The sequence below is a fragment of the Vitis riparia genome, chromosome 4 (assembly GCF_004353265.1).
Source record: "Vitis riparia cultivar Riparia Gloire de Montpellier isolate 1030 chromosome 4, EGFV_Vit.rip_1.0, whole genome shotgun sequence".
Lineage (NCBI taxonomy): Eukaryota > Viridiplantae > Streptophyta > Magnoliopsida > Vitales > Vitaceae > Vitis > Vitis riparia.
In genome coordinates, this window is record NC_048434.1 from 1,887,971 (window position 1) to 1,913,406 (window position 25,436).

Genomic DNA, 25,436 nt, shown 5'->3' on the forward strand with positions numbered 1-25,436 from the left:
GCATTGGGATGGCACCTTTTGAGGCATTGTATGGTAGAAAATGTCGATCTCCTATCTGTTGGAATGATGTTGGAGAAAGGAAACTTTTGGGGCCTGAACTTGTGCAGTTGACTGTTGAAAAAGTTGCTTTGATTAAAGAAAGATTAAAAGCAGCTCAAAGTAGACATAAGAGTTATGCTGATAATCGTAGGCGAGATTTGGAGTTTGAGGTGGGTGATCATGTGTTCTTGAAAGTTTCACCTATGAAGTCTGTGATGAGATTTGGGAGAAAAGGAAAACTTAGTCCTCGTTTTGTGGGTCCGTTTGAAATATTGGAAAGAGTAGACACTTTGGCATATAAAGTAGCCTTGCCCCCAAGTCTATCTAAGATTCATAATGTTTTCCATGTTTCAACCTTGAGGAAGTATAATTATGATCCCTCTCATGTTGTGGAGTTGGAGCCTATTCAAATTTCTGAGGACTTGACATATGAAGAAGTGCCCGTTCAGATTGTAGATGTAATGGATAAAGTACTACGTCATGCTGTTGTCAAATTGGTAAAGGTTGAATGGAGCAACCATAGTGTTCGTGAGGCTACTTGGGAGTTAGAAGAAGAGATGAGAGAAAAACATCCTCAATTATTTCAAGACTCAGGTATGTCAAGTTTAGAGGACTAAACTTTTATTAAGGAGGGGAGGATGTAACGCCCAACATTTTCTTTTAAGGGTAATTTAGGAAATTACTAATAATAATTAATTTAGTTAATTAATTAATTTAATAAAAAGGAAGAGGGGTAAAAGGGTAATTTTACGAATAAATACCCTAGGTATAAATTAGAAATTTTATTCTTTCCGTTCTTTTCTGAATAGAGTTCCTGTTCGCAGAATTCCAGAGAACGTAGGTTGGAGTCAGATTTCAGGGTTGAAGAACAGATCTCTATAGGTAAGAGTCTAACCCCTAGTTTAATATTTTAGATTCATTGATTAATTTCAAACACATTAGATATATTTTTTTGGAAAACCCCAAATCTAGATTAGGGTTAGATTATTTTTTTAAAATTCGTTTTAATATCAAATAGTGAAAATTTAAGATTTTGATTTATTATTGGAATTGGGGAGATCTTAAGTTTTGTTTTATTAAAAAAAAAAAAAAAAAACTCCTGTGAAGATTTCGATTTAGATTAGGGTTAGTTTATTATTATTATTATTATTTATTTCGTTTTAATATCAAAATAGTGAAAATTTAAGATTTTGATTTATTGTTGGAAATTGGAAATTCTTAAGCTTTTAGGGAAAATAAAAAAAAAAATTTGGAAGACGCGTGTGCACACTGTGGAATTGGAGAATGGCTTAAGAATAAAAAAAAAAAAAAAAAAAAAAAAAAAAGGGAGGACGCGTATGCACACTGGAATTTTAGAATGACAAAAAAAAAAAATAATATATGTGGGTGTGTGTACGGATGGAGAGAAGGATGGTGTGTAGTTAATGTATATATATATATATATATATATATATATATATATATATATATATGTATATATATTATTATATTGATAATAATGGATAAAGTTTATGTTTGAAAAAAAAAAAAAAAAACTTGTTTTTTTTTTGGTTTGGTGTACCCGAGACATGAGTGACTTTTGAATTGGTTAATTAAAAAAAAATAATAATAATATTTAGTTTTAGATTAATAAATAAGATAATAGTAATAATGGTCTTTTTTTTTTTTTGTAATAAATAGAATGAGAGATTTAGCAAAATATATATATATATATATATATATATATATTATATATAGAATTTTATAATGAAATAAAATTGTAATTTAATTAAATTAGTAATGTGTTATTAGAAACAAATTGAGAATTTATTAATTTTAATTAAATAAGGAATAGAGTAATTAAATTATTACTTTGTTAATAAAAAATATTAATCTTAACATTTAGAAATTTTTAGGATTATCAGATTTATATTTTGAGGTAAATAGTAATAGTGGTCTTTTTATTGTGTTAGGTGAAGAGTAGACTTTTCAGGGTTATTTTTCCTTCAAGGTCTTTGCACATTTTGAGGTAAGGGAAGTTAATGCAATATTTATAAAATTAAATTATTTTATATGTTATTTGAATTGTGGAAAAGAAAATGATATTTTGTTACCATGCATGGATCAAACTGTTTTGCACTAAATATTATATTGGAATATTTTGTTTTATTTATGACACAAAATATGGAGATATTATGTTGTGTAAATTTGAATACTTGAACAAAAACATCACTCTGGTTTATTTGGCCCTTGTCAACGGGATATAATAGTTGACTATTCGGCCCTGTCAACGGGATATAATAGTTGAGCTTTACATTTCATGGTGGGAATGTAATTGATTTGGACCCCAGCCTCTAGGGGTTTGGTTAGAGGTTACTAGTACTAGTAGTGTTTGGTTCCTTCCACCAGGAACAATTTGAGGCTAGCCACCCATTTGAAAAGTCCCACCTAATTGGGCATTTGATATTTGATAACCAGAGTAATGAAAATTGAATGGATTTGATTGAATCTTATGTGAAAGTGTTTGAATTTGATATGAAAATGGTTGGTTGAATTTTGAGTATATTAATATTTTTTGAAACTCTGATATTTGATGAGAAAAAAAAATGATGATATCTCCTATTTGAAATGAAAATATTTGATCCATGAATTGCATTAATATTCCTTATTGGGCTGTGAGCTCATTCCCAATTGTTGAAAATTTTTCAGGTACTCTTAGTTCGGGTGAGGAGTGATGGCTAGGCTGAGGAATAGTCATCATTAGAATTTGACTTAGGATTTTATGTTGGATTTTGTTTTAACTATTAGTTATGTTCATTTGGATCATTGATATTTGGAAGTTATTTGGAAATTGAATTTGAGGATTTTAGATTTTGTTCTGCTACTCCGAACAGGTATTTGGTAATTGGTAACATCCAGTTACAATATGATTGTTTGGGTCAGATTATACTTTAAGCCTTCGGGTTTGAGGTGTGAAATGACCGTCACGCCCTTGGAGTGGGTCTTGGGGCGTGACAAAGTGGTATCATTTTGTGATGTCCCACATCGGATAGGGGAGGAAGTTCCTGGCGCTATATATGTAGAGGCTCCTCTTAACCAAGTAGACGCGTTTTAAAGCCGTGAGGGCCCCATTGGGCCCAAAGCGGACAATATCTACATGGTTGGGTGCGGGTCGTTACAAATGGTATCAGAGCCGATCCCCGACCCCGGTGTGGGGGTTTGTTTGGCTTTGTCTGTTTGGCCCCGCAATCTCATGGGACACAACGAGGACGTTGTGTCTGCATGGGGGGGTGTTTGTGATGTCCCACATCGGATAGGGGAGGAAGTTCCTAGCGCTATATATGTAGAGGCTCCTCTTAACCAAGTAGACGCGTTTTAAAGCCGTGAGGGCCCCATTGGGCCCAAAGCGGACAATATCTACATGGTTGGGTGCGGGTCGTTACAAGTGACGGTCATTTCACACCTCAAACCCGAAGGCTTAAAGTATAATCTGACCCAAACAATCATATTGTAACTGGATGTTACCAATTACCAAATACCTGTTCAGAGTAGCAGAACAAAATCTAAAATCCTCAAATTCAATTTCCAAATAACTTCCAAATATCAAATGATCCAAATGAACATAACTAACAGTTAAAACAAAATCCAACATAAAATCCTAAGTCAAATTCTAATGATGACTATTCCTCAGCCTAGCCATCACTCCTCACCCGAACTAAGAGTACCTGAAAAAAATTTCAACAATTGGGAATGAGCTCACAGCCCAATAAGGAATATTAATGCAATTCATGGATCAAATATTTTCATTTCAAATAGGAGATATCATTTTTTTTTTTCATCAAATATCAAAGTTTCAACAATACTAATATATTCAAAATTCAACCAACCATTTTCATATCAAATTCAAACACTTTCACATAAGATTCAATCAAATCCATTCAATTTTCATTACTCTGGTTATCAAATATCAAATGCCCAGTTAGGTGGGACTTTTCAAATGGGTGGCTAGCCTCAAATTGTTCCTGGTGGAAGGAACCAAACACTACTAGTACTAGTAACCTCTAACCAAACCCCTAGAGGCTGGGGTTCAAATCAATTACATTCCCACCATGAAATGTAAAGGTCAACTATTATATCCCATTGACAGGGCCGAATAGTCAACTATTATATCCCGTTGACAAGGGCCAAATAAACCAGAGTGATGTTTTTGTTCAAGTATTCAAATTTACACAATATAATATCTCCATATTTTGTGTCATAAATAAAACAAAATATTCCAACATAACATTTAGTGCAAAACAGTTTGATCCATGCATGGTAACAAAATATCATTTTCTTTTCCACAATTCAAAATAACATATAAAATAATTTAATTTTATAAATATTGCATTAACTTCCCTTACCTCAAAATATGCAAAGACCTTGAAGGAAAAATAACCCTGAAAAGTCTACTTCTCACCTAACACAATAAAAAGATCACTATTACTATTTACCTCAAAATATAAATCTGATAATCCTAAAATTTCTAAATGTTAAGATTAATATTTTTTTTATTAACAAAGTAATAATTTAATTACTCTATTCCTTATTTAATTATAATTAATAAATTCCCAATTTGTTTCTAATAACACATTTCTAATTTAATTAAATTACAATTTTATTTCATTACAAAATTCTATATATATATATATATTTTGCTAAATCTCTCATTCTGTTTATTACAAAAAAAAGAAAACCATTATTACTATTATCTTATTTATTAATCTAAAACTAAATATTATTATTATTATTATTATTATTATTATTATTAATTAAACAATTCAAAAGCAAACTCTCGGGTACACCAAAAGAAAAGCAAAACAAGGTTTTTTTTTTTTTTTTTTTTTTTTTTCATTGCCATCATCATGATAATGAATCATTATATATATAAATATATATATATATATAAGCCTCCCTCCATCCATCCGGGCACACGCCCATTTTTTATTTTTTTTTTTTCCCTTCCATCCCATACTGTGCACACACATTTTTCCCTTTTTTTTTTTTTTTTTTTAAATTAACCCTAACCTAAAATCGAAACTTTCCAAGGAATTATTATTTTTTTTTTCATCTAATAAAATTTAAGATCTCCTAAATTCCAACCATAAAATCAAAATCTTAAATTTTTATTATTTTGATATTAAAACGAATTTAAAAAAATAATCTAACCCTAATCTAGATTTGGGGTTTTCCAAAAATATAACTAATGTGTTTGAAATTAATCAATGAATCTAAAATATTAAACTAGGGGTTAGATTCTTACCTATAGAGATCTGTTCTTCAACCCTGAAATCTGACTCCAACCTACGTTCTCTGGAATTCTGCGAACAGGAACTCTATTCAGAAAAGAATGGAAAGAATAAAATTTCTAATTTATACCTAGGGTATTTATTCGTAAAATTACCCTTTTACCCCTCTTCCTTTTTATTAAATTAATTAATTAATTAATTTAATATCATTATTAAGAATTCCTAAATTACCCTTTAAAAGAAAACTTGGGCGTTACATTTACAGTCGGTGCCGACCGGGGGAGGGGTTTGGGTTTATAGTGAGTGTCGCGCAGGGGGGGTGCGGGGTTTACAGCGGGGCGAGGAGGGCTTCACAACACTGCAAGATGGTGGGGTGGGGTGGGGGCGTTTCAGTGGTAGCTCCGTGCCGACAATAGTGGCAGCTCCCAGAGAGGTTGCTGGAGGGGGGAAAGGGGGGGAATTGAACCGCCCGATTCACCGGCCGAACCGTTGGTTCAACCGGTCCGATTCCGATTTAACCTCTTTCCAGGCTAATTAACTGGAACCGTGATCGACCGGCCGGTCCGGTTTGGTTTTTAACACCATGCTTTTACTCCTTATTTTGCATTTCAATAAAATAAATAATAAAAAAGTTTAGATAAACAAATGGCAGAAAATAGATGTACAGAATCCAAATCCGGGAACTCCAGGGCATTTTGATAATTTCCGTCCTGACTCCTATTGTCAGAACCCAAATCTCTGATTGATTGGAACTTCCGCACGGAGTCGAAAACCTCTCTCCCAGTTTCCCAAACAGCCCCTTCCCTTATCATCCATACTAAAAAGAAAAAAAAGAAAAAAAAAAGAAAAAGAAAAAAAAAAGGCTACCTAGCTCCACATGTACAAGGTTTCTAATCTCACTCCAGTTCGCATTTGCCTGCACCTCGCTACACGATTGGACTGTTAGACACACGCGCCTTTTTGTGCGTGGGGATTTTGAACAGTTCCCTAATCTGACTCGATTTAAACTTCTAAATCCGAGTCATGAGTTGTGGACTCTTGAGTCAAAACGCAGCGTGTCATGCGTTTGGCGCCTATTCTCTCACTCTCTCCCCAGCAGAAAAAACACGGAGACGTGATCGGAGAGTTCCGATCGGCGTTTCCAGATCTTTTCTAGGGTTTTCGCACTTCTTGTGCTTGTAATCGTGCCGATTATTATTCTCCACAATGCATTCTCCGGAATTGGCCAATCCTCTGAAGCGTAGTTTCGACGAGATGAACTCGAAACGCGACGCAGACGATGATTCGAATCCACCGCCATCGCCATTGCCATCTTCATCGTCTTCTTCCAAGGAGCTCAGTCCAAGAAGGTTTTTGTTTTGTTTTTTTTTTCGTTTGTTTTTTTATTATTTATTTTCTTTTTTATTTGGAACTGTGATTTTGATGATTGTGTTTGTGGTTCTTGGTTTTGTAGCTATCAGTGGAAGGTGTTCGAAGTCGCGAAGCGGCGGAACACGATTGCGGTGTTGGACACTGGGACTGGGAAGACAATGATCGCTTTGATGCTGATTAGGGAGATAGGTCAAGCTGTGAAGGCTGATGGCCGTAAATTATTCATTATCTTCTTGGCTCCTACTGTTCATCTGGTTAATCAGGCATGCTTCTTTTTCATTTTTTCTGTTTGTTTCCGGGATTATTTATTTATTCAATTGAGCTTGAATTTCAACACGAATATCCGCATTTATTCTTGCGGGTTAATTTGTCCATTATTGGTCTTTATTGAGAATGTATGACTAAATTTATGTATGAAAGTTTGAATCTTGCGTTTGTTTTCGCTTCCGAAAACTTGGAAATCAGTTAATTTAAGCTATATGCTGGCTCTAAATAATTTACTTCCTTTTTAGGTATCTTTATTGAGCTTCAATTTCTGTAATTTTGGTTTTTGGTTATTTGAACATTTGCACTTTTATATTACTGTCGTTGCGGGTTTGAAGTTTCGCTTCCGCATTTTTGTTCTTTTTGGTTGTATTTTATGGCAGTTTCCTTTTACCTTCTGTTTGGTGGCTGATGAAATGAGGAAAAAGAAAAGGAAAGAAAATAAATTCTGAAGTTCTTGTTCTGTTTTGTTTTGATTTTCATTTCTGAAAATTTTAAAAAATCTCTTATAATACGTTAAATTTTGTTTTGGGCAAGTGAAGTCGGGTTTTTCTCATCATTCATCTCATTTTACAGCAATTAGCCTTTATAGGTCTTTAGAAAACCTTAAAAACTGAATAAAATCTTGAAAAAAGGAAGCTAACCTCTATACCTTCTTATTTCTATCCTTAAACTCTTAAATCTTCCAAATAATGGAATTAAAAAGAAAATAGAAACTTTCACTTTAGAATGAAGAACTTAAAACTTTATAAACACTTCTTATAATAAAATGTTTCTAATAAAAAAGACTTTTTAGATTCTAAAAAGGACTCAACAAATTTTAGAACAAGAAACCTTTTTTTTTTTTTAGAAATTAGACATTTAGAAATATTGAAACTTCTTTAAATTCTGAATAAATAAAGTCTTCCTTTTCTCGAATGCATTTTGAAGATTCATTTCCTATTGATCACCTATTAAGACTAAGATGGTTTTTAAATGCAGCAATTTAAAGTTATAAAGGACAGTACAGGTTTTGAAGTTGAAGAATACTATGGAGCCAAGGGAGTTGATGAATGGAGTGCAAAGTCCTGGGAGAAGGAAATTAGTGAGCACGATGTAAGTTTGTCTGTGGAGTGATCCAAATTATCTACTCTGATTTACTGGCTTATGCATCTATTTTGGATTTTTGTACTTTTGATAATATAATCATGAGTATCCTGTGTATTAATGGTTTTTTTTTATTTCTTTTTGTTGCTACTTACTGTTACTGTTAGTATAGGAACCTGGTATTTAGGGAAGGGAGTTTCCTAATTTTTTGTTTGGTTTGTGTAAGAGTGTGAAAAGTGCAGGAATCATTTAATGGAAATTATGTTTTTTGAGAATTATATATGTGCATAGACAAATAGATAGATAGATAACATGGAATATCTGGACAGCAAGACATTTATGCAGACGGTTAGCCCTTGTTTTTTGAGAATTATATTTGTGCATAGATAGATGGAATAGGTAAATAGATAACAAGACATTCATTCAGACTGCTACAGTGATGAACCTTGGGTGATGGCCTACCCTTTTACCCTACACCACTTAAATATTGGGAGACTTGAACTCGAGACCTTTGGTTCATTGCTAGAGGGCATTACGAATGATTTAAAAATCAGATCGGACCAACCAGTTGAACCTTGGACTGGATCCTAGTTGGGTTTGGTTCAACTTTTGAGCCGAAATATGGGTTGAATCGGAAAATCCAGCAGTTGAACTGCCAAAACCTGGTAGGTTTAGAACCAGTCTTTTTTCTTTTTTTGCAAAAAAGGGGTGCACAATATGTGGAGGCCTGGGTTCAAACCCAGGCCCTTCTGTGGCAAAATAGGGAGGAGAACCACCAAGCCACAATTACTTCTTTGGATGTATTAGGATCTAGATTATACATATAAAATTCAATAGCTTCAAAATAAATATAAATGTTATTCATACTTATTTATAAGATAATAAATATAAATAAGAGAAGTAATATTTTTGAAGATAAAATAATAATAAAAGAAAATATGTGACTATTGAAATTTGAACAAATTTAAATAATAAAATCTTATTTTATCTTAATAGTTAAAAGTCATATATTTAATAAAATTAGAAATACTAATCATTTAATAAATTTAAATTTTATCGTTATCATAATGTAAGATGTTAATTTTAATGATAAAATGATGAAATGTGTTTAAAATTTTAATTATTTATATATTTTTATAATTTTTTCTAATTATTTTTATTTTGAATAAAACATAAATTATATATTTATGACTTCATTGTTCGACTATGTTTCAACTATCAATTTGACCAATGAACTGTGATTTAGTAACTTCCCTAGTTCAATGACTAGTCTGATTTTCAAAACATTGGACATTACCTTTGAGCTACACTTCGGAAGGCTTGTTTTCAAGAATTGTATTACTAATCCCGTCTTTTTTTGCCTTCCCTTTACTTCTAGCCTGTCTCTTTAGCTGTTGTTGGATCTCATTTATTTATTTTCTTCTGGTAATTCTTTCCAACTTGGGATTCATAGATATTGGCATCAAGAAATTGTTAACCAGAGCACTGGCTAATCAAGTAGATATTTATGGATAAGTAGCTAGACAAGACATCATCCATGCCTACTAAACTTCTCAGTCAATTTGAAATCAAAACTATGGGGCTTTAGAAGGGAGAATCTGAAAGGTATCTGTTGGATTTGCTCAAAATTGTATTGATGATGCTCATCCTTTCTTCTTATCTGATAGGTACTTGTTATGACACCCCAGATCCTATTAGATGCCTTGAGGAAAGCATTCTTAAGTCTGGAAACAGTATGCTTGATGATAGTTGATGAGTGCCATCGTGCCACTGGTAACCATCCCTATACAAAAATAATGAAGGTAAACATTGATCATGGCTGGAAAATCTCTTTCTACGCTATACTCGTCTTATTTCACTTACCCTTTCTTTATTTTTTTTTGTTAAAATTTTAAGGGTTTATATATGTATATGTACTTATATATATATGTATATATATATATATATATAACCTTTAATTCTTATGGAAGTTGGATACTGTGGTGGTTACTTATTTGTCTTGGTGAAGGAATTTTATCACAAATCTGTCGACAAGCCAAAGATTTTTGGAATGACAGCATCACCTGTAATTAGAAAAGGTTAGATATTTTTAAAGTAAATCGTACTAAAATTTTGCCTTCCTCTATTACCATAGCAATCTTATTTCTAGCTTGTGGTCTGCATACCTGGTGGCCTATTAAAACTTTCTTCTGCGTGTTTTTAATGGCTTTGCGCTTAAGGTGTCTCATCTTCTATGGATTGTGAGAATCAAATATCAGAACTTGAAAGCATTTTGGACTGCCAGGTAGTTACTCTTAAACTATGGTTTATGATTTTGCACCAATTATAAAGCTTAACTGTTGGTGTATAAATTTGTTTTGTACAGATTTATACTATTGAGGACAGGACAGAACTGGAAGTATTTATTCCTTCTGCAAAAGAAATCAATAGATTTTATGATGCATCTCAGTTTCACAATTTGGATTTGAAAGCAAAGTTAAAATCTTCATGGTCCAAGGTATTTCTGCATATATATATATATATATGCAAGCAGAGGCCTTTATTTATAGTTTTTACTTTTTGGAATCAATTTGTCATGATACTAAAAAATGTTTATTCACATGGACAGTTTGACAATTTGTTGCTAAATTTGCAAGGGTCACCAATGACTCAGTACAAAGACATGGATGATAAACTTAAGGCATTGCGGAAACGCTTGTCCAACGATCATGCAAAGATCTTGTATTGCCTGGATGACCTTGGACTCATATGTGCTTATGAGGTATGGTTATATATTAAGTTCAAGTCAAAAAGGAGACGGGAAACTGAGAAAGTTAAAGAAAATAAACAAATGTGCCACTTACTCTTTTCCTCAACTATGTTTTGTGTCATCCAATGGTCTAATTAGCTCCAGTATTGGCATAGTCAGCCTTGTTAAAATCGTAAAAGAACCTACCAATACAATAGAAGACAGGCTGAGATTAATGGGTCACAAGATTGTTAATTTTGATTGCAGGTCTCATTTTCTCCCATTCAAGGACTTCTCTCATTTTTAATGCTATAGTTTTTCTCTGCTGAAACGATATTGTCTAGTCTTCTGCAGTTGGTATTTCTTAAATGTGTGGATTTTTTTATCGTAAATTTCTGGATTCAGCAATTTAACGTCAAATAACCATAGACGTGATGAAGCCCCATCAGTCCATCGATATTTGTTTTCAATATGGTCTTACCTGTTCATTTTCATTATGATTTCTATGGTTCTATGTAATGTTTTATTTATTTTGTAGGCTGTTAAAGTCTGTATAGAGAATGTTTCAAATGCTCAAGAGGAATTTGAATTTTATAGACAAAGTTCTTCCCAGTGTAAATGTTTTCTTCAGGAGGTTTTGGGCATCATTGGGGGATATCTGCCACATGGTATGCTGTCTGGAGTCTTTCTATCTTTTTTCCATTATATCATTTCTCTGTTAAGGTACCTGAGGTGTTGATAATCGTGCCCTTTTTTGGTGCTCTAGTGTTGCCACTTTTCGTTGCTTCTGTTTCTATTTTCTCCTTCAGTAATTGTTGCATTCTTTTTATAGTTAGTGTTAGCTTGAGTCTACATTGTTGGATCATATCTTAACATTTTAAACTTTATTAAACTCTGATTAATCAGAGATTTTGAGTTTGAATCTCATCTATTATTTATTCCCTCATCTATTTATCCATAATTCATTACTGCTGCTGATTTCTCTCCATGTTTGGGGATGGGGCCGCTCAACCTGCATGTGAGGGGGAGTGTTTTAGCTTGATAACATTGTGGGCCCATATGCTAATAGCTTAAGCTTTTAGGAAAGTTGGTAGCCGTGCATGGTCCAACACATATCCCAACAACTTAAACTTTTAAGAAAGTTGGTAGCTTAACAGTTAGCGATATTTCTTTTCTATCCTTTGGAGGTAATTAATAATCTTGTATTTCAGACTTATCATCCAATTCCTTTGAAGTCAAGTAAAGCTGGTGGTAAACCTATTTTTTATTAAACCTTTGCATGTCTTGGAAAAGGTTTTAGGTAATCTTTCTAGACACTGTTTCTTTTGTGATGACTAAAGATAGTCCAATCCACTTGACTATAATTGTGTAATTTGGAGATAAAGATAGTCCAGAAATACTCTGGGGATGGTTTGATTGTCTCATGCCCTCCAATCCACTTGACGCCCCGCTACTCAAAGACTTGAAGAACTATCTAATACCACTTTTCTAGTCTTGGTTCCAAAAAAAGTAGGAGTGTAGGATTTGAGGGGGTTTAGGTCTATTAACCTTGTGGGAGCATGTATAAACGTATAGCTAAGGTTTTGGATGGCAAATTGAAAAAAGTAGTTGGGAAAATGGTTTTAGAATGCTTTTGTGCAAGGCGAACAACTCTTGGATGTTGCTCTTATTACAAAATGAAACATTGACTCATGGTTAAGGACTAAGGAGTGCTAGAGGGGGCCTTTGTAAGTGAGACATTGAAAAGGCCTATGACTATGTAAATTGGAGTTCTCTCTTGGCAGTGCTTCATAAAATGAGTTTGGCAGCAGTGGATGAATTGGATGAATTGGATTCATTGGTATCTGAACAGTAGGGTTTCTTTTTTGGTGAATGGAAAACCTTTTTCCTAGAGCACAAGGGTTTTGAGAGGGGGGATCCTCTTCCCCCTAATTTATTTTTTGTGGTGATGGAGGCCCTTATTGTTTTCTTTGAAGGGTAGGAGAGGACATGTGTTATGGGTTTCAAGAGAGGAGGTTGGGAAGGAGCAGTAGTGGAAGTTTCTCACCTTCGTTTTGGTGATGGCACACTCATTTTTGCAGTCCTGTGCAGATGTTCACTTATTTTATTTTATTTTTTGATAGGCAAAGACACAGAAAAATGTATATTAATAAAAACAAGGCACCCAACGGCTAACCCAAAGCATACAACATCAGGTGCCTATAGGCAAAAAAACAAAAGGAATAGGGATACAAAAAACTCACCTGCCCTCATCCATAGCCCAACCACTCAAAAAAGTTAATTAAAGAATCAAGCCCTTATACACAACTTAGACCAAGACCACAGATTACAAACAAAAGAATATTTCATCATTTGGATCGAAAGATCCTCATTTTCAAAAGCAATCGATTTACAACAATTATTTAATTTTTCATATCAAAAAATACAGATTTGAGCCATCATTAATCATTTGATATAATATTTCAGTACCTATGTATATAGGTTTATCCTTAATCCTATTTCTTTCCTTCCAAACCATCCAAAAAAGGTACAAGGGGGCTGCTCTCCGAACCTTTACTCTCTTCTTGCCCACAAACAAATCATGCCACCCAAGATGTTCACTTATTTAAGTTGGATTCTTCTCTAGTTTGAGGCTTCTTGAGGTCTGAAGGTTCAATTTGGAAAAAACGCGTATTAATTCCTTAGGGTAAGGTCAAACCAGATTTGAAGTTGGTTGTGGAAGACAATGAGAAGAGGTTGGAGTGCTTTTAAGGCCAAACCAGATTTGCAGTTGGCAACTGAACCAGATTTGTAGTTGCCTATGAATTTGAATTGCAATGGGAGGCAAATCAAATTTTGCTTGGTGTGGGGATATGCCTTTGAAAAACTCTTTTCCCCCTCGTTTCTCTTTTGTGATTGATAAAGAAGCATGGGTAGCTGATGTTTTGGAGGTGGCGGTGAATGAGAGTTTTGGAACTCTTGCTTCTCAATACATTTTCAATATTAGGAATTGGATAGTGTTTGAGACCTTGCTTAGGTGGCTTTACGAGATGCGGAGGCCTATTGAGGAAGAGGATAGGCTGGTCTGGGAAGCTGATAAGAATGAGAACTTTTCAGTAAAATCGTTTTATTTTAATTAGAGTTGGGTGGGGGGTGGTTTTCCCCCCAAACGAAATGTGCAGCTATTTTTAATAAGTTATTTCTTTACCCATTTTTTTTTTTTAATCTTTATTTTTATGTCTGATGCACTTTCTACAGCCACATTTCTTTTTATCATGCTAATATTTCCATGAGTCAACTTGTGTTATTTGGTGCTACATTACTGTTATCCCCTGACTGATGTCAACTCTGTGTTATCTCCTCAGGTGATGGAAATTATTTGAATTCTGAATCTGACATTCTAAAGGCAGTAGATAAGGGTTATATAACTCCCAAATTACATGAACTCCTTCAACTTTTCCAATCCTTTGGGTAATAGAACTTCTTCACTGGCTTATTGATCTGTGACCGTCATAAATTTGTTAATTTACTATATTTTTTATGCTTGCAGAGTAGCTAGGAAAGTATTGTGCCTCATTTTTGTAGAGAGAATCATAACAGCTAAAGTAATCGAAAGATTCATTAAGAAAATTATATACTTATCACATTTCACGGTTTCATATTTAACTGGGAGTAATTCATCGGTCGATGCACTTGCACCAAAGGCGCAAAGGGAAGCCTTGGAATCATTTCGCTCTGGGAAGGTATCTGACTCCTTAGGAATTGATTTGCAAGAGGTTTTAGCATTTAAACTCCCATCAATTGATGAGTATTACACTGTATGCAGGTTAACCTATTATTTGCAACTGATGTGGTTGAGGAGGGAATTCATGTGCCAAACTGCTCCTGTGTTATTCGTTTTGACCTACCGAAGACTGTTCGTAGTTATGTCCAATCACGAGGACGAGCTCGGCAAAGTGATTCCCAATTTATCATCATGCTTGAGAGGTGACAGCTTTTTTCTCTTATTCAAATTCATTTAGTATTGTTTATCAACTTATTTTTATACACAAATACCATGCTGTATATGCACTGAACTCAATTTAATTAAAGCCAAAGGTTTCTTTTGATGCACATTTTTTATGTCTATTATTTTTCACTGGTGTGTACTTTAATGCAAGTTCTAATAGTAGATATATGATATGCTGCAGGGGAAACACAGAGCAAAGGGATCAATTGTTTGATATCATCAGGAGTGAGTATTCTATGACGGATACTGCTACAAATAGAGACCCTGATGGGTACACCTTGAAAGCATACACTATTGAGGAAATGGATTCATATTTTGTGGATTCGACTGGTGCATCTGTCACTGCAGATTCTAGTGTCAGTCTTATTCATCGATATTGTGAAAAGCTTCCAGGAGATAAGTATGGACATATTTCATTTGTCAATAATGGTCTTTAGATACTTTGCCAACCCTTTTGTATCTAAGCAATTGTGTATTTGAGTAATTTATCTTACATCAGGTTCTAATTGAATGTATTTTTGTTAGGTACTTCACTCCTAAGCCATTTTTTCATTTCACATATTTGGAAGGGATGTATGAATGTAAATTAACATTACCTCCTAATGCGGCTTTTCAAACAATTATTGGTCCTGGGAACAAGAATTCTCATTTATCAAAACAGCTAGTATGCTTGGAAGCATGTAAGAAGCTTCATCAAATGGGGGCTCTCGATGATCATCTTCTCCCTTATGTTGAAGAGCCTTCAGAAAATGATATCATTGTAAAAAGCAAAGGATCAGCTGCAGGTGCAGGTATGCGTAGGTCTATGTATGAATGAATTGACAATAATTTGTCTGTGGATTTTTGGTGTCTTAAAATCTCTTTGGTTTCACAATCATAAAAGAACAGAGTTTGGTGTTTTTTTGTGACTGAAGGGCATCGGGAAGAACAGTATATTTTATTATGATTATGGTCTAATTATTTCATAGGTGACAACTTTTCAAAGATAATGTAATTCCTTTTAGGATTTGGTGTTTGTATGGTGCATAAAGAAAGGCTTGCTTTGTTTTACAACTTTGTGACCCATGGTATGGGTAATAATATCAAGGAATCACATGAACCGCTAATTGAACTTTACTCAAGACAGGATACAAGTCATTGACGATGCAAATATTCCTTAAGGGGATTTTGCTTAGTGCTCACAAGCTAACTTTAGGTTAACTAGTAAAGTTATTGCAAAAGGAGATCACATAAAAACATTTCTTAATGTTTCCTTGTGCTGACATGCAATAGAGTGAAGATGCTTTATTCTCCATAAGAGGATGCTACTTCTTAGTCAATTATGTAGCATTAATACTTGTTAAAGCATAAGAAAACTATTGTTCTGTTTCTGATTCCACTGCGAAGTTTGCATAGACAGTTGGTAACATTTCAGTTATTGCATCTTCAACCATTTTTATATTTTGTGTGAGATTGGGCTGGGTGATTGGGTTTTGAACATGTATGTATTTGTTTTCATGCAGTTTGTAGATGTTGGAGCATTCTGTATTTCTTGCTGGATTTTTACATACCTATCATTGTTTATGTTCTTCATTTTGTCTCTATTTGAGGAACAGTATGTTTCTTGTTGTGTTTGAAGGAACAACAAAAAGGAAAGAATTACATGGGACAACCCAAACTTGTGCATTATCTGGAACTTGGGGAGATAAAATTGATGGGGCCATTTTCCAGGCCTATAAAATAGATTTCTCCTGTAATATTGTTAATGAGCTGTATTCGGGATTTGTTCTTTTGATTGAATCAAAACTGGATGATGATGTGGGAAATATTGAAATGGAACTCTACTTGATCTCCAAGTTTGTCAGAACATCTGTTTCTTCATGCGGTCAAGTGTCTCTAGATGCAGAACAGGTACAACTATATAATTGTAATTTGAGTTCTGTTTTATTGTGTAGAAATTACTTAATATCATGCTATTATTTACTATTTTCTGACCAGGTGATGAAAGCAATGCGCTTCCATGAATTGTTCTTTAACAGTCTGTTCGGGAGATTGTTTATTGGATCAAAATCATCTGGAGTGCGAAGAGAATTTTTACTTAACACACAACAAAAATCATTATGGAGCTCATCAAACATGTATTTGCTGTTACCAATTGAGTCATCAAACATTCCAAGTGATGAATCTTGGAGAATAAATTGGCCAGGAATCAACTCTTGTGCTTCTGTTGTAGAATTTTTAGAAAAACGTTCTCAGTTAAGTACTGGAAATATGAATGATGATACTGGAAATCCATCACCCTGTAGCACTGGCTTAGTTGAGACAGAATGCAAAAGCATCAGTACTGTCCACTTAGCTAATAATTCAGTTCACGTGAACAACCTTAAAAATATGGTGGTTTTGGCTATTCATACAGGAAGAATTTACTCCATTCTAGATGTAGTGATTGACACATCAGCTGAGAGTCCTTTTGATGGAAGTGCTGATGTTAACTCTTCTAATTATACAACCTTTGCTGAGTACTTCAATAACAAGTGAGTAAATTGTGATACTGACTTATCCCTTCTGCTTTAGTATTTAGAATTTCATTTATATAACAGTGGCCATGATCAGGTATGGGATTGTACTAATGTATCCGGGACAGCCTCTGTTGCTGTTAAAGCAAAGTCATAATGCACATAATCTTCTTGTAAACTTTAATGATGAAGGTTTGTTTCTTTGCCTTAATGTTATGCCCATGATCTATAGTAAGGATTTTATTTTTTTTGCCCCTTTTGAAATCTTTGTTCCTTTGATGATATGTTTCTGTTTTATGTTATGTATACAGCTTATATCTTGCTCCTGGCAGTGCTTCTAGGTTCACCTTTGCTTTACCTTTTTTTGCTTAGATCTAGATGTGTTTGGATTAGGAAAAGATGTTTTGGCCATCATTTGTTAATGTACAAGAATCTACCATATCTATGGTTCTCTTCTGAACCTTCTCAATATTGATATTCAGGCAAGAAATATGTATGCAAACAGATGGCCGAATATGAACATCCTAGTGAAAAGAAGAATTGAACATGGTTTAAGAAAGATGGAGCTGTAAATTTAAGAACAATAAATTACTGAATATATGGTTAAGTGGTAATTAAGGGGAGTGCTTTTAGGATAGAGACATCTGAAATGATCATTGTTAGCATGTAACTAGCTGGGGCAACAACATCAGTTCTGTTATGCCATTTTAGTTGGATAAGCTGTCTATCCAGTTGCTGAGAAGCATGCTTTCACCATATATTTTTTTTTTATTGGTATCATGCTCTTACCATGCTCACAATTTTTAGGCCTGCCCATGCGCACATGCACACAATCTGCAGAAAGTCACCTGCTGTCACCAGCCTAATAATTATTGTTTCTTTTAGATGTTTGAACCTTCAAATTCTTTACTCTATTATTTTAGCATTTTTAAATTTTTTTTTTTTTGGATAGACTTACTTTCATTCCTAAGTTTTTCAATATGCAATATTGCAACTTTGAGACCCGCCTATAATGACCCACATCCAATTGTATAGATATTGTCCGTTTTAAGTCCAAAGGGGCCCTCACGACTTTAAAACGCGTCTACATGATTAAGAGGAAACCCATACTTATTTATATAGCCCCAAGAACTTTCTCCTCTTATCCAATGTAGGATATCACAATCACCCCCATACAGATACAACTTTCTCATTGTGTTCCATGGGATTACAAGACCAAATAGACAGATACCCCTCATAGGGCCAAACAAACATATAAACACCCCTTAAGGAGTCAAACAAACCTCTACATTGGGGTCGGGGATTGACTCTGATACAATTTGTAATAACCCGCATCCAACCATGTAGATATTATCCGCTTTGGGCCCAAAGGGGCCCTCACGGCTTTAAAATATGTCTACATGGCTTAGAAGAAGCCCATATTTATATAGTCTTAAGAACTTTCTCCCCTATCCAATGTGGGATATCACACCACCCGTCTTAGCCTTTCCTCTCACATCTCTGACATGACAATACCTTATTTTATGAGTAACCAGTGTGATGGTGTTAACAGATGGTTTTTGCCTATGGTTGGTATTATTTTATTCATAGTTATAAACCCACAAAATTATCCACTTCTAGTGCCTAGAAAATGGGGGTTGCAACCTGGATATTTGCAAAGCATACATGAAGAGTGGCCCAAAAACAAGCAAATAAATCAGAAAGGGGAAAAGCAGCAGAGAAAACTCCTACAACGTTAAGCTCATCTTATAAATCCATGAATGGCATTGTACTAAACCAACGGGAAACAATGCCGCTAAAACAAAGAAGTCAGGAAGATAAAGATAGAAACCTGTAAAACAAAGTCAAGAATGTTTCCCTACAAATGGTAACAACCAATTCAATTCCTCAAAAGCTCCTTCTATTTCTTTCCTTCCAAAGGGTCCAATTCAAGAGAAGAAGACTAGGCTTCCTAAGCTTGTGTGCATTCGTCACAAACTTTCCATATCATTTTTGTTACATAATTCAAAACCCATGGACAGTCTTAGCAACCACCCAACATCCAGCAAAAAGAACAAGATAGAGAAAATTTTCCTTGTCACTGTGCAACAAAGCAAACAATGATTAATGCTCCTCCTTTCTTTTAGATATGCAATGCTAGTTTGGAATATCTTCCCCTCTATATGGTCAATGATCAACAATTGGAATTTTGTATAGATATAATATCCACTCAAAGACAATTGGAATTAGAGTGTGCTAGATTGCATGAAATCGTCCCTCCTTCCTACCCCCCAACTGGGCTAAGAAATTTCCTCTTCTTTTAACCAAAATCCTAGGATGACTTCAGACCATGATTGATTGCATAATATGAAATAGGTTAATCACTCTGGTGCCCCAAATCCTTCCTTGTATTGACTATGAAGGGTGACTTTATTGTTGGTTAATGTTTAAATGGATGATATGACTTGTATGTGACTGTGCTATTATTTATACTTATTTGCCACACTATTTGGAAAGATTACGTAACATTATGTATGGATTTTGTTAATAGTATTATCATTTGTATTTATTTATTCACGTCTCTTTTACATTTCTTGCTTTCCAAATTCAGCCCCTTTTTCTAAATTGAAGAAGGGTGTTCAATCTAGGGGGGATCTTACTAATAATAAAATAATAAATATGATGGTTGCTCTTTAGGGTCTTTGCAGCCTTATGGGCATTGTTAAAAGTGGATCTCATAAAGTTATGGAGGAACTGGCATTGAAAATGCATTAGTGGGTATATAACGCCTACTGATTTAAACTTATCAAAAAAAAAAAACACCTAATGATTTACATTCCCTTGGTGGGGTCACCAAGGAACCCTGCTTTACTGCACTTTACTGCTAATTTCCTCATCTTCAATTTTTTTTTTTTTTTAAATATTGTAATCATTATCCAATGAGATTAACAATATGCATGTAACTTATGAAAGACCCATACGTTCTGAAAGGCATCACTTCATAATTGTCCTGACATGCAATCTATTTTCTTCTCTGTTTTCTGTCTATGCAAGCAAATCAATCAGACATATCACCATGTGAAAGTCCATATTAGTATACAATGACTCAAGGGTTTTCTATTTCAGGTCACTCCAATATGGTTGCTAAATTTGGTTCAGAGATACAATAACACTATATTATTTAATTCATTATTGGTTAATTTTAATTTTTCAGGTGATTCCTCAGGTGGTGAGGCATTGCAAACCGGCCAGAAAATGCTCAACGAGAAGGCTCAAACTCATGTTCATATGCCACCTGAGCTTTTAGTCAGTATTGAAGTACCAATAACTGTCTTAAAATCATCTTACTTACTCCCATCATTGATCCACCGTCTGGAGTCCTTGATGTTAGCTAGCCAGCTTAGAGAAGAGATTGCTTTTACTACTGGCTCTCAGATCTCAAGCTCTTTGGTTTGTCATTTTTGTTCAGCTAATATCCCTGGGTTTTGGCTATTTTTTAACACTCAGCTTTATTCTAGATCTAAATCAAACTTCTCTCATGATTTAGATTCTGGAAGCAATTACAACTCTTCGATGCTCTGAAAGTTTTTCTATGGAGCGTTTAGAATTGCTTGGGGATTCAGTGTTGAAGTATGCTGTGAGCTGCCACCTCTTTCTCAAATATCCCAAGAAACATGAAGGGCAATTATCTGCTCGACGCTCATGGGTTGTTTGTAACTCAACCCTTCATAAATTGGGAACTGATCGCAGTTTACAGGTATTGGTCTTTTATCTGCTATCTGTTGTGTACACCAGTTGAACTGATCACTGCATTAGATGTATATAATTTTCATGATATATCTATCATTACCTTCACCAAATACCTAACAGTATGAATCTTAACAGTCCTGTGATCCTCTCTTTAATAATGTAGTACTAGAATTATATTATAATCCGTTGTCTTTGAAGATTTGAGTTCCTTTTCTTTCATACTTCTGCTTCAAATATTACATCATCATTTGGAGCTTCAATAGAAGGAAAGTTTGGTCCTTATTATAAATAAAAGAAGCCAAATGGAGATCAAAAATGAAAAAATATATATATAAAGAACTCGCTATAAACCAAAGTTAATTATTTATAGATAAAAAAATTAAAAATTAAAAAAATAAAAATAAAATAAAAAAAGATCACATGATTGTTCATATTATAAGAAGCATGTGTGTATGAAAGAGAGAGAGACGGACAGAGAGGAGGGGGGAAGTGGGGATTTGGAATGGGTAGCACTCATGAATTGAACAACTATGATGTATGTAATTCTGTATCCTGTTTTAGTTTCAGCATTTTTCTACTGATCTAGTATAAACCTTGTTACATGTTCCCTTTAAATGCTTTAATAGTTTACTATGCTTTGCATTTTTTTTTATTCTTGTTGACAGGGCTATATAAGAGATGGTGCATTTGATCCTCGTCGTTGGGTTGCTCCAGGACAGCATTCTATACGCCCTGTTCCTTGTTCATGTGGGGTGGATGCATTGGAGGTGCCTTTAGACGGCAAATTTCAAACTGAAGACACAAAAATTGTGGTTGGAAAATCCTGTGATAGGGGTCATAGATGGATGGGCTCAAAAACGATAGCCGATTGTGTTGAAGCCCTTATAGGAGCATACTATGTTGGTGGTGGATTAAATGCTGCTCTTCATTTGATGAAATGGTTTGGTATTGATGTTGAACTTGAGCCCTCATTGGTAGATGAAGCCATTGCCACTGCATCTCTCCGAACTTACATTCCTAAAGCTAATGAGATTGAAATCCTAGAGTCTAAGATTGGGTATGAATTCTCTGTCAAGGGTCTGTTACTGGAGGCTATAACACATGCAACTGAGCAAGAACTTGGAGTTGGCTACTGCTACCAGGTACCAATGGAGGTTCATTGAAGTTTTTTTTTTTTTTTTTTTAATATTCTCCTCTCTTTTTATTTTTGGTTTATTTTTGCTTTTTCTTATAGAACTTGAGCTAGGAAATAGTGTTTTAACTACAAAACTAAAGGTTGATGTCCTGCTATGCTATACTGTTTCAGAAAGTTTTTCACCATCGATGAAAGAAAATATTTCCTGTGTTGGAATATGCTAGATATTTATTTTTTCTGTGAATATTAGAAGCATATTGCCTTTTAGACATCTATTTAAACATCAAGATTATTTGACACTTTTTTTGGGTAAATACATTCCATGGACAGGAGTTCCACATGACTTATTTCTTTCTTTTTTCTTTTCTTTTTTTTACTTTTTGAATTCCAACAGCGGCTTGAATTTCTTGGCGACTCTGTGCTGGATGTGCTTATTACATGGCATCTCTTTCAGAGCCACAGAGATATTGATCCAGGGGAGTTGACTGACCTGCGATCAGCTTCTGTTAATAATGAAAGTTTTGCCCAAGTTGCTGTAAGACGGAACCTTCAGCAGCATCTTCAACATTGCTCTGGTTTACTTTTAGGTCAAATAAAAGAGTATGCGAAGTATCTTTCTGGTTCTGATGATGTCCCCAATCCACTCCAGAGCACAAAAGGTCCTAAAGTAAGTTCTTACTTGATATATCTCTCCACAAAGCTGGACCATTTGCCATTTGCATTCTTTCTATTCTAAGTTGATTCTTAGGAAACATGATCAGTAACCATGCAAACTCTTTAAATGCTCAAGTTAATTCTCTGCCCCTTCTCCATGGTTTTCCACCCTGTGTTGTTAGTGATCAGCCATTTGTTTCAGATGAGATGTGGTTTCCATCAATCATTTCTTTTATTGCTGCAGGCTCTTGGAGACTTGGTGGAGAGTATAGCAGGAGCAATACTAATTGATACCAAGCTTAATCTCAATGAAGTGTGGAGAATCTTTAAACCACTTTTATCTCCAATAGTAACCCCTGATAAACTTGAGCTGCCTCCACTGCGTGAACTGAATGAATTATGTGATTCTCTCGGCTATTTTATAAAAGAAAAATGTACGAATAAGGGAGAACTGGTGCATGCGGAGCTTAGATTACAGATGATTGATGTCCTATTGGTTGGTGAGGGATGTGGCCGGAACAAAAAGGCTGCAAAAGGTCAAGCTGCTGCTCAATTGTTGAAAAACCTGGAGGTTTGTCAGTGCTCTTCTAATGCCTACTTGCTATTGTTTTGTTTATCTTTTCCAGAAGGTGAGATCAATGAATAATTTAAGACTCAGATCCTAAAATTGATATGTTGCATATCAAGATAAATGAAAATAATCCTCACCTGATCCATAGCTTTATTTGTAGCTCTCAAAGAGCCTTATGAAATGAAAATCTCATGTATGGTAATAGCAATGGGGATGATGATTTTATCTCCAATTAGGATCTGAGAGTTCAAGTAAAATTGAGGCACAGTAGCAGTATGGTTTTTGGGTTCAAACTCTTTTTTCCAAATTAGTCGATAATTTATTTAGATCACTCTAGCTCCATTTGAATCAGGGAGCTCGAGGGAGCAAAAATATATATATATTTTAAAAAAGTCAAAGAAACTGAGCATAAATTTAAGATTGATAATTTATATGGAGAATGACCAAATTCGAGAATATACCAGGTTTCAAATAATGTTTTATTATGTTTTATTTCCCTTAGTATTCTCCATAATAAACCCAAAACATAATTTGTGATATCTTCTTTGTTTTTCCTTTTCTCGGAGAATTTTTTTCTTGTTAGGGAATAGCTCATTCATATAGAAAAGGTGACTTTTGTTGCATCTTTTTGTAAGGGAATAGCTCACATAGATTTGCAGAGACTAGCCAAAGCAAAGTGACTTCTATTGGGGAAAATTTATTGTGAGAGTGTCATAACTTGTCTTTCATTCTTTGGTTGCTCCTGTTACATACAGAAACAAGTGTTTGTGGATTTAGGCATGATGCATATGGTTGCTTCTTATGAACTTTTCAGTTGTCATACATACTAATGCTGCGATACTTGTAATGAAACAGAAAAGAGGAATTTCATACTCCCGGAGTAATTCCAAGAGGAGAAAACAGGGTGCAGACTTGGTTGGTGTTTCATCGTCCCTGAACATGGGTGGTAATGCATGTGGCCAATCCAATAATGAAGATTCTTCAGAGTTGATAAAATTCCACAAAAAACAGAAGACAACAGGAATGCAGTTGTGTACAAGAACTTCCATTGCCAACAACTGTCTCGAGAATGCTTGCAAACCGAAGCTCGACACCCCAGGTTAGCACCATCCAACTGATTCTTGTTCTCATTTTGATAACAAGAGGACACAAGTAGCTAGAGCATGATATTTAAAATTTAAGCTAGCAGACAGGAGTTCTTGGCATTTTAGTTTGTGTATGTACAAGTGTTTGAACTGTGGAACTTTTTCTTTTCTTTCTCACTTTCCTTTTCTCGTCCTGATTATTTTATTATTATTATTTTGTTTTTTATCTGCTCGATAGTTTCATGTATAATAAATATCCTCTTAACTTCTATGCTTCATTGATGGTCGAGGAATTACGACTTTGTTTTTGCAGTCATTAAATCAATAAACATGAAGAAAGGAGGACCCCGCTCCTCTCTTTATGAATTATGCAAACGACTACAGTGGCCAATGCCCAGTTTTGAATCAAAAGAACAAAGATCAAGGTACGTTCAATCAAACAAGTTGTACCCTTATTCACTCTTTCTTATTTGCGTCTAATATTTCGAACTTCTTGGTTTGATTCCATCTAACAGCCGAAAATGAAAAAATTTAAAACAAAACTAAACAACAGGGTGCCAATCTAAAATTTATTTTTGAACTTTGGCTTAACCCTACGGCCTTCTTCATGCAGATTCCCGATTATATTTGGTGAAGGCTCTGAAAGAAGGGAAGGCTTTAACAGTTTCATATCCAGCATCTCCTTGCATATACCCAATTGCGGTGTCATGGAATGCCGGGGTGATCATAGAGCAGACAAGAAGAGTTCACTTGACTCTGCAGCCCTTGTCATGCTTCATGAGCTTCAACGACAGGGGAAGCTCATCATCCTTGATTCATAAGTCATAACTATTCTTTAATCTTCTCTAACTAGAACAAACATGAAAATATCAAAAGAATAAGCCGATCTGTTTTACTACTAAAGTAGGATGGTCACAAGCTTGTCATGTCAACACGTGGATGGAGCCATCTTAGTTTTCCTGTATGTACACAGTGTCAGTGAAAGCCTGTGCAATTTTCATGTTTTCATTCATTTGCTATAGGA

At 34.6% G+C, this 25,436-nt stretch overlaps 1 protein-coding gene across 1 annotated transcript; it reads left to right on the forward strand.

Annotated features, from left to right (window-relative positions):
• The first annotated feature begins 6,288 nt into the window (after nt 1-6,288).
• On the forward strand, nt 6,289-25,420 carry LOC117912325 (endoribonuclease Dicer homolog 3a). Its single transcript, XM_034826877.1, has 25 exons — nt 6,289-6,655; nt 6,760-6,940; nt 7,923-8,036; nt 9,695-9,829; nt 10,036-10,105; nt 10,247-10,311; nt 10,393-10,524; nt 10,636-10,788; nt 11,294-11,423; nt 14,100-14,205; nt 14,285-14,477; nt 14,561-14,721; nt 14,925-15,143; nt 15,269-15,534; nt 16,362-16,633; nt 16,721-17,256; nt 17,336-17,430; nt 20,432-20,667; nt 20,765-20,974; nt 21,633-22,109; nt 22,497-22,769; nt 23,001-23,327; nt 24,183-24,426; nt 24,726-24,837; nt 25,026-25,420. The coding sequence occupies exons 1-25, from the start codon at nt 6,513-6,515 to the stop codon at nt 25,231-25,233; spliced, it is 5,058 nt and encodes a 1,685-aa protein (XP_034682768.1). The 5' UTR covers nt 6,289-6,512; the 3' UTR covers nt 25,234-25,420.
• The last annotated feature ends 16 nt before the right edge of the window (nt 25,421-25,436 follow it).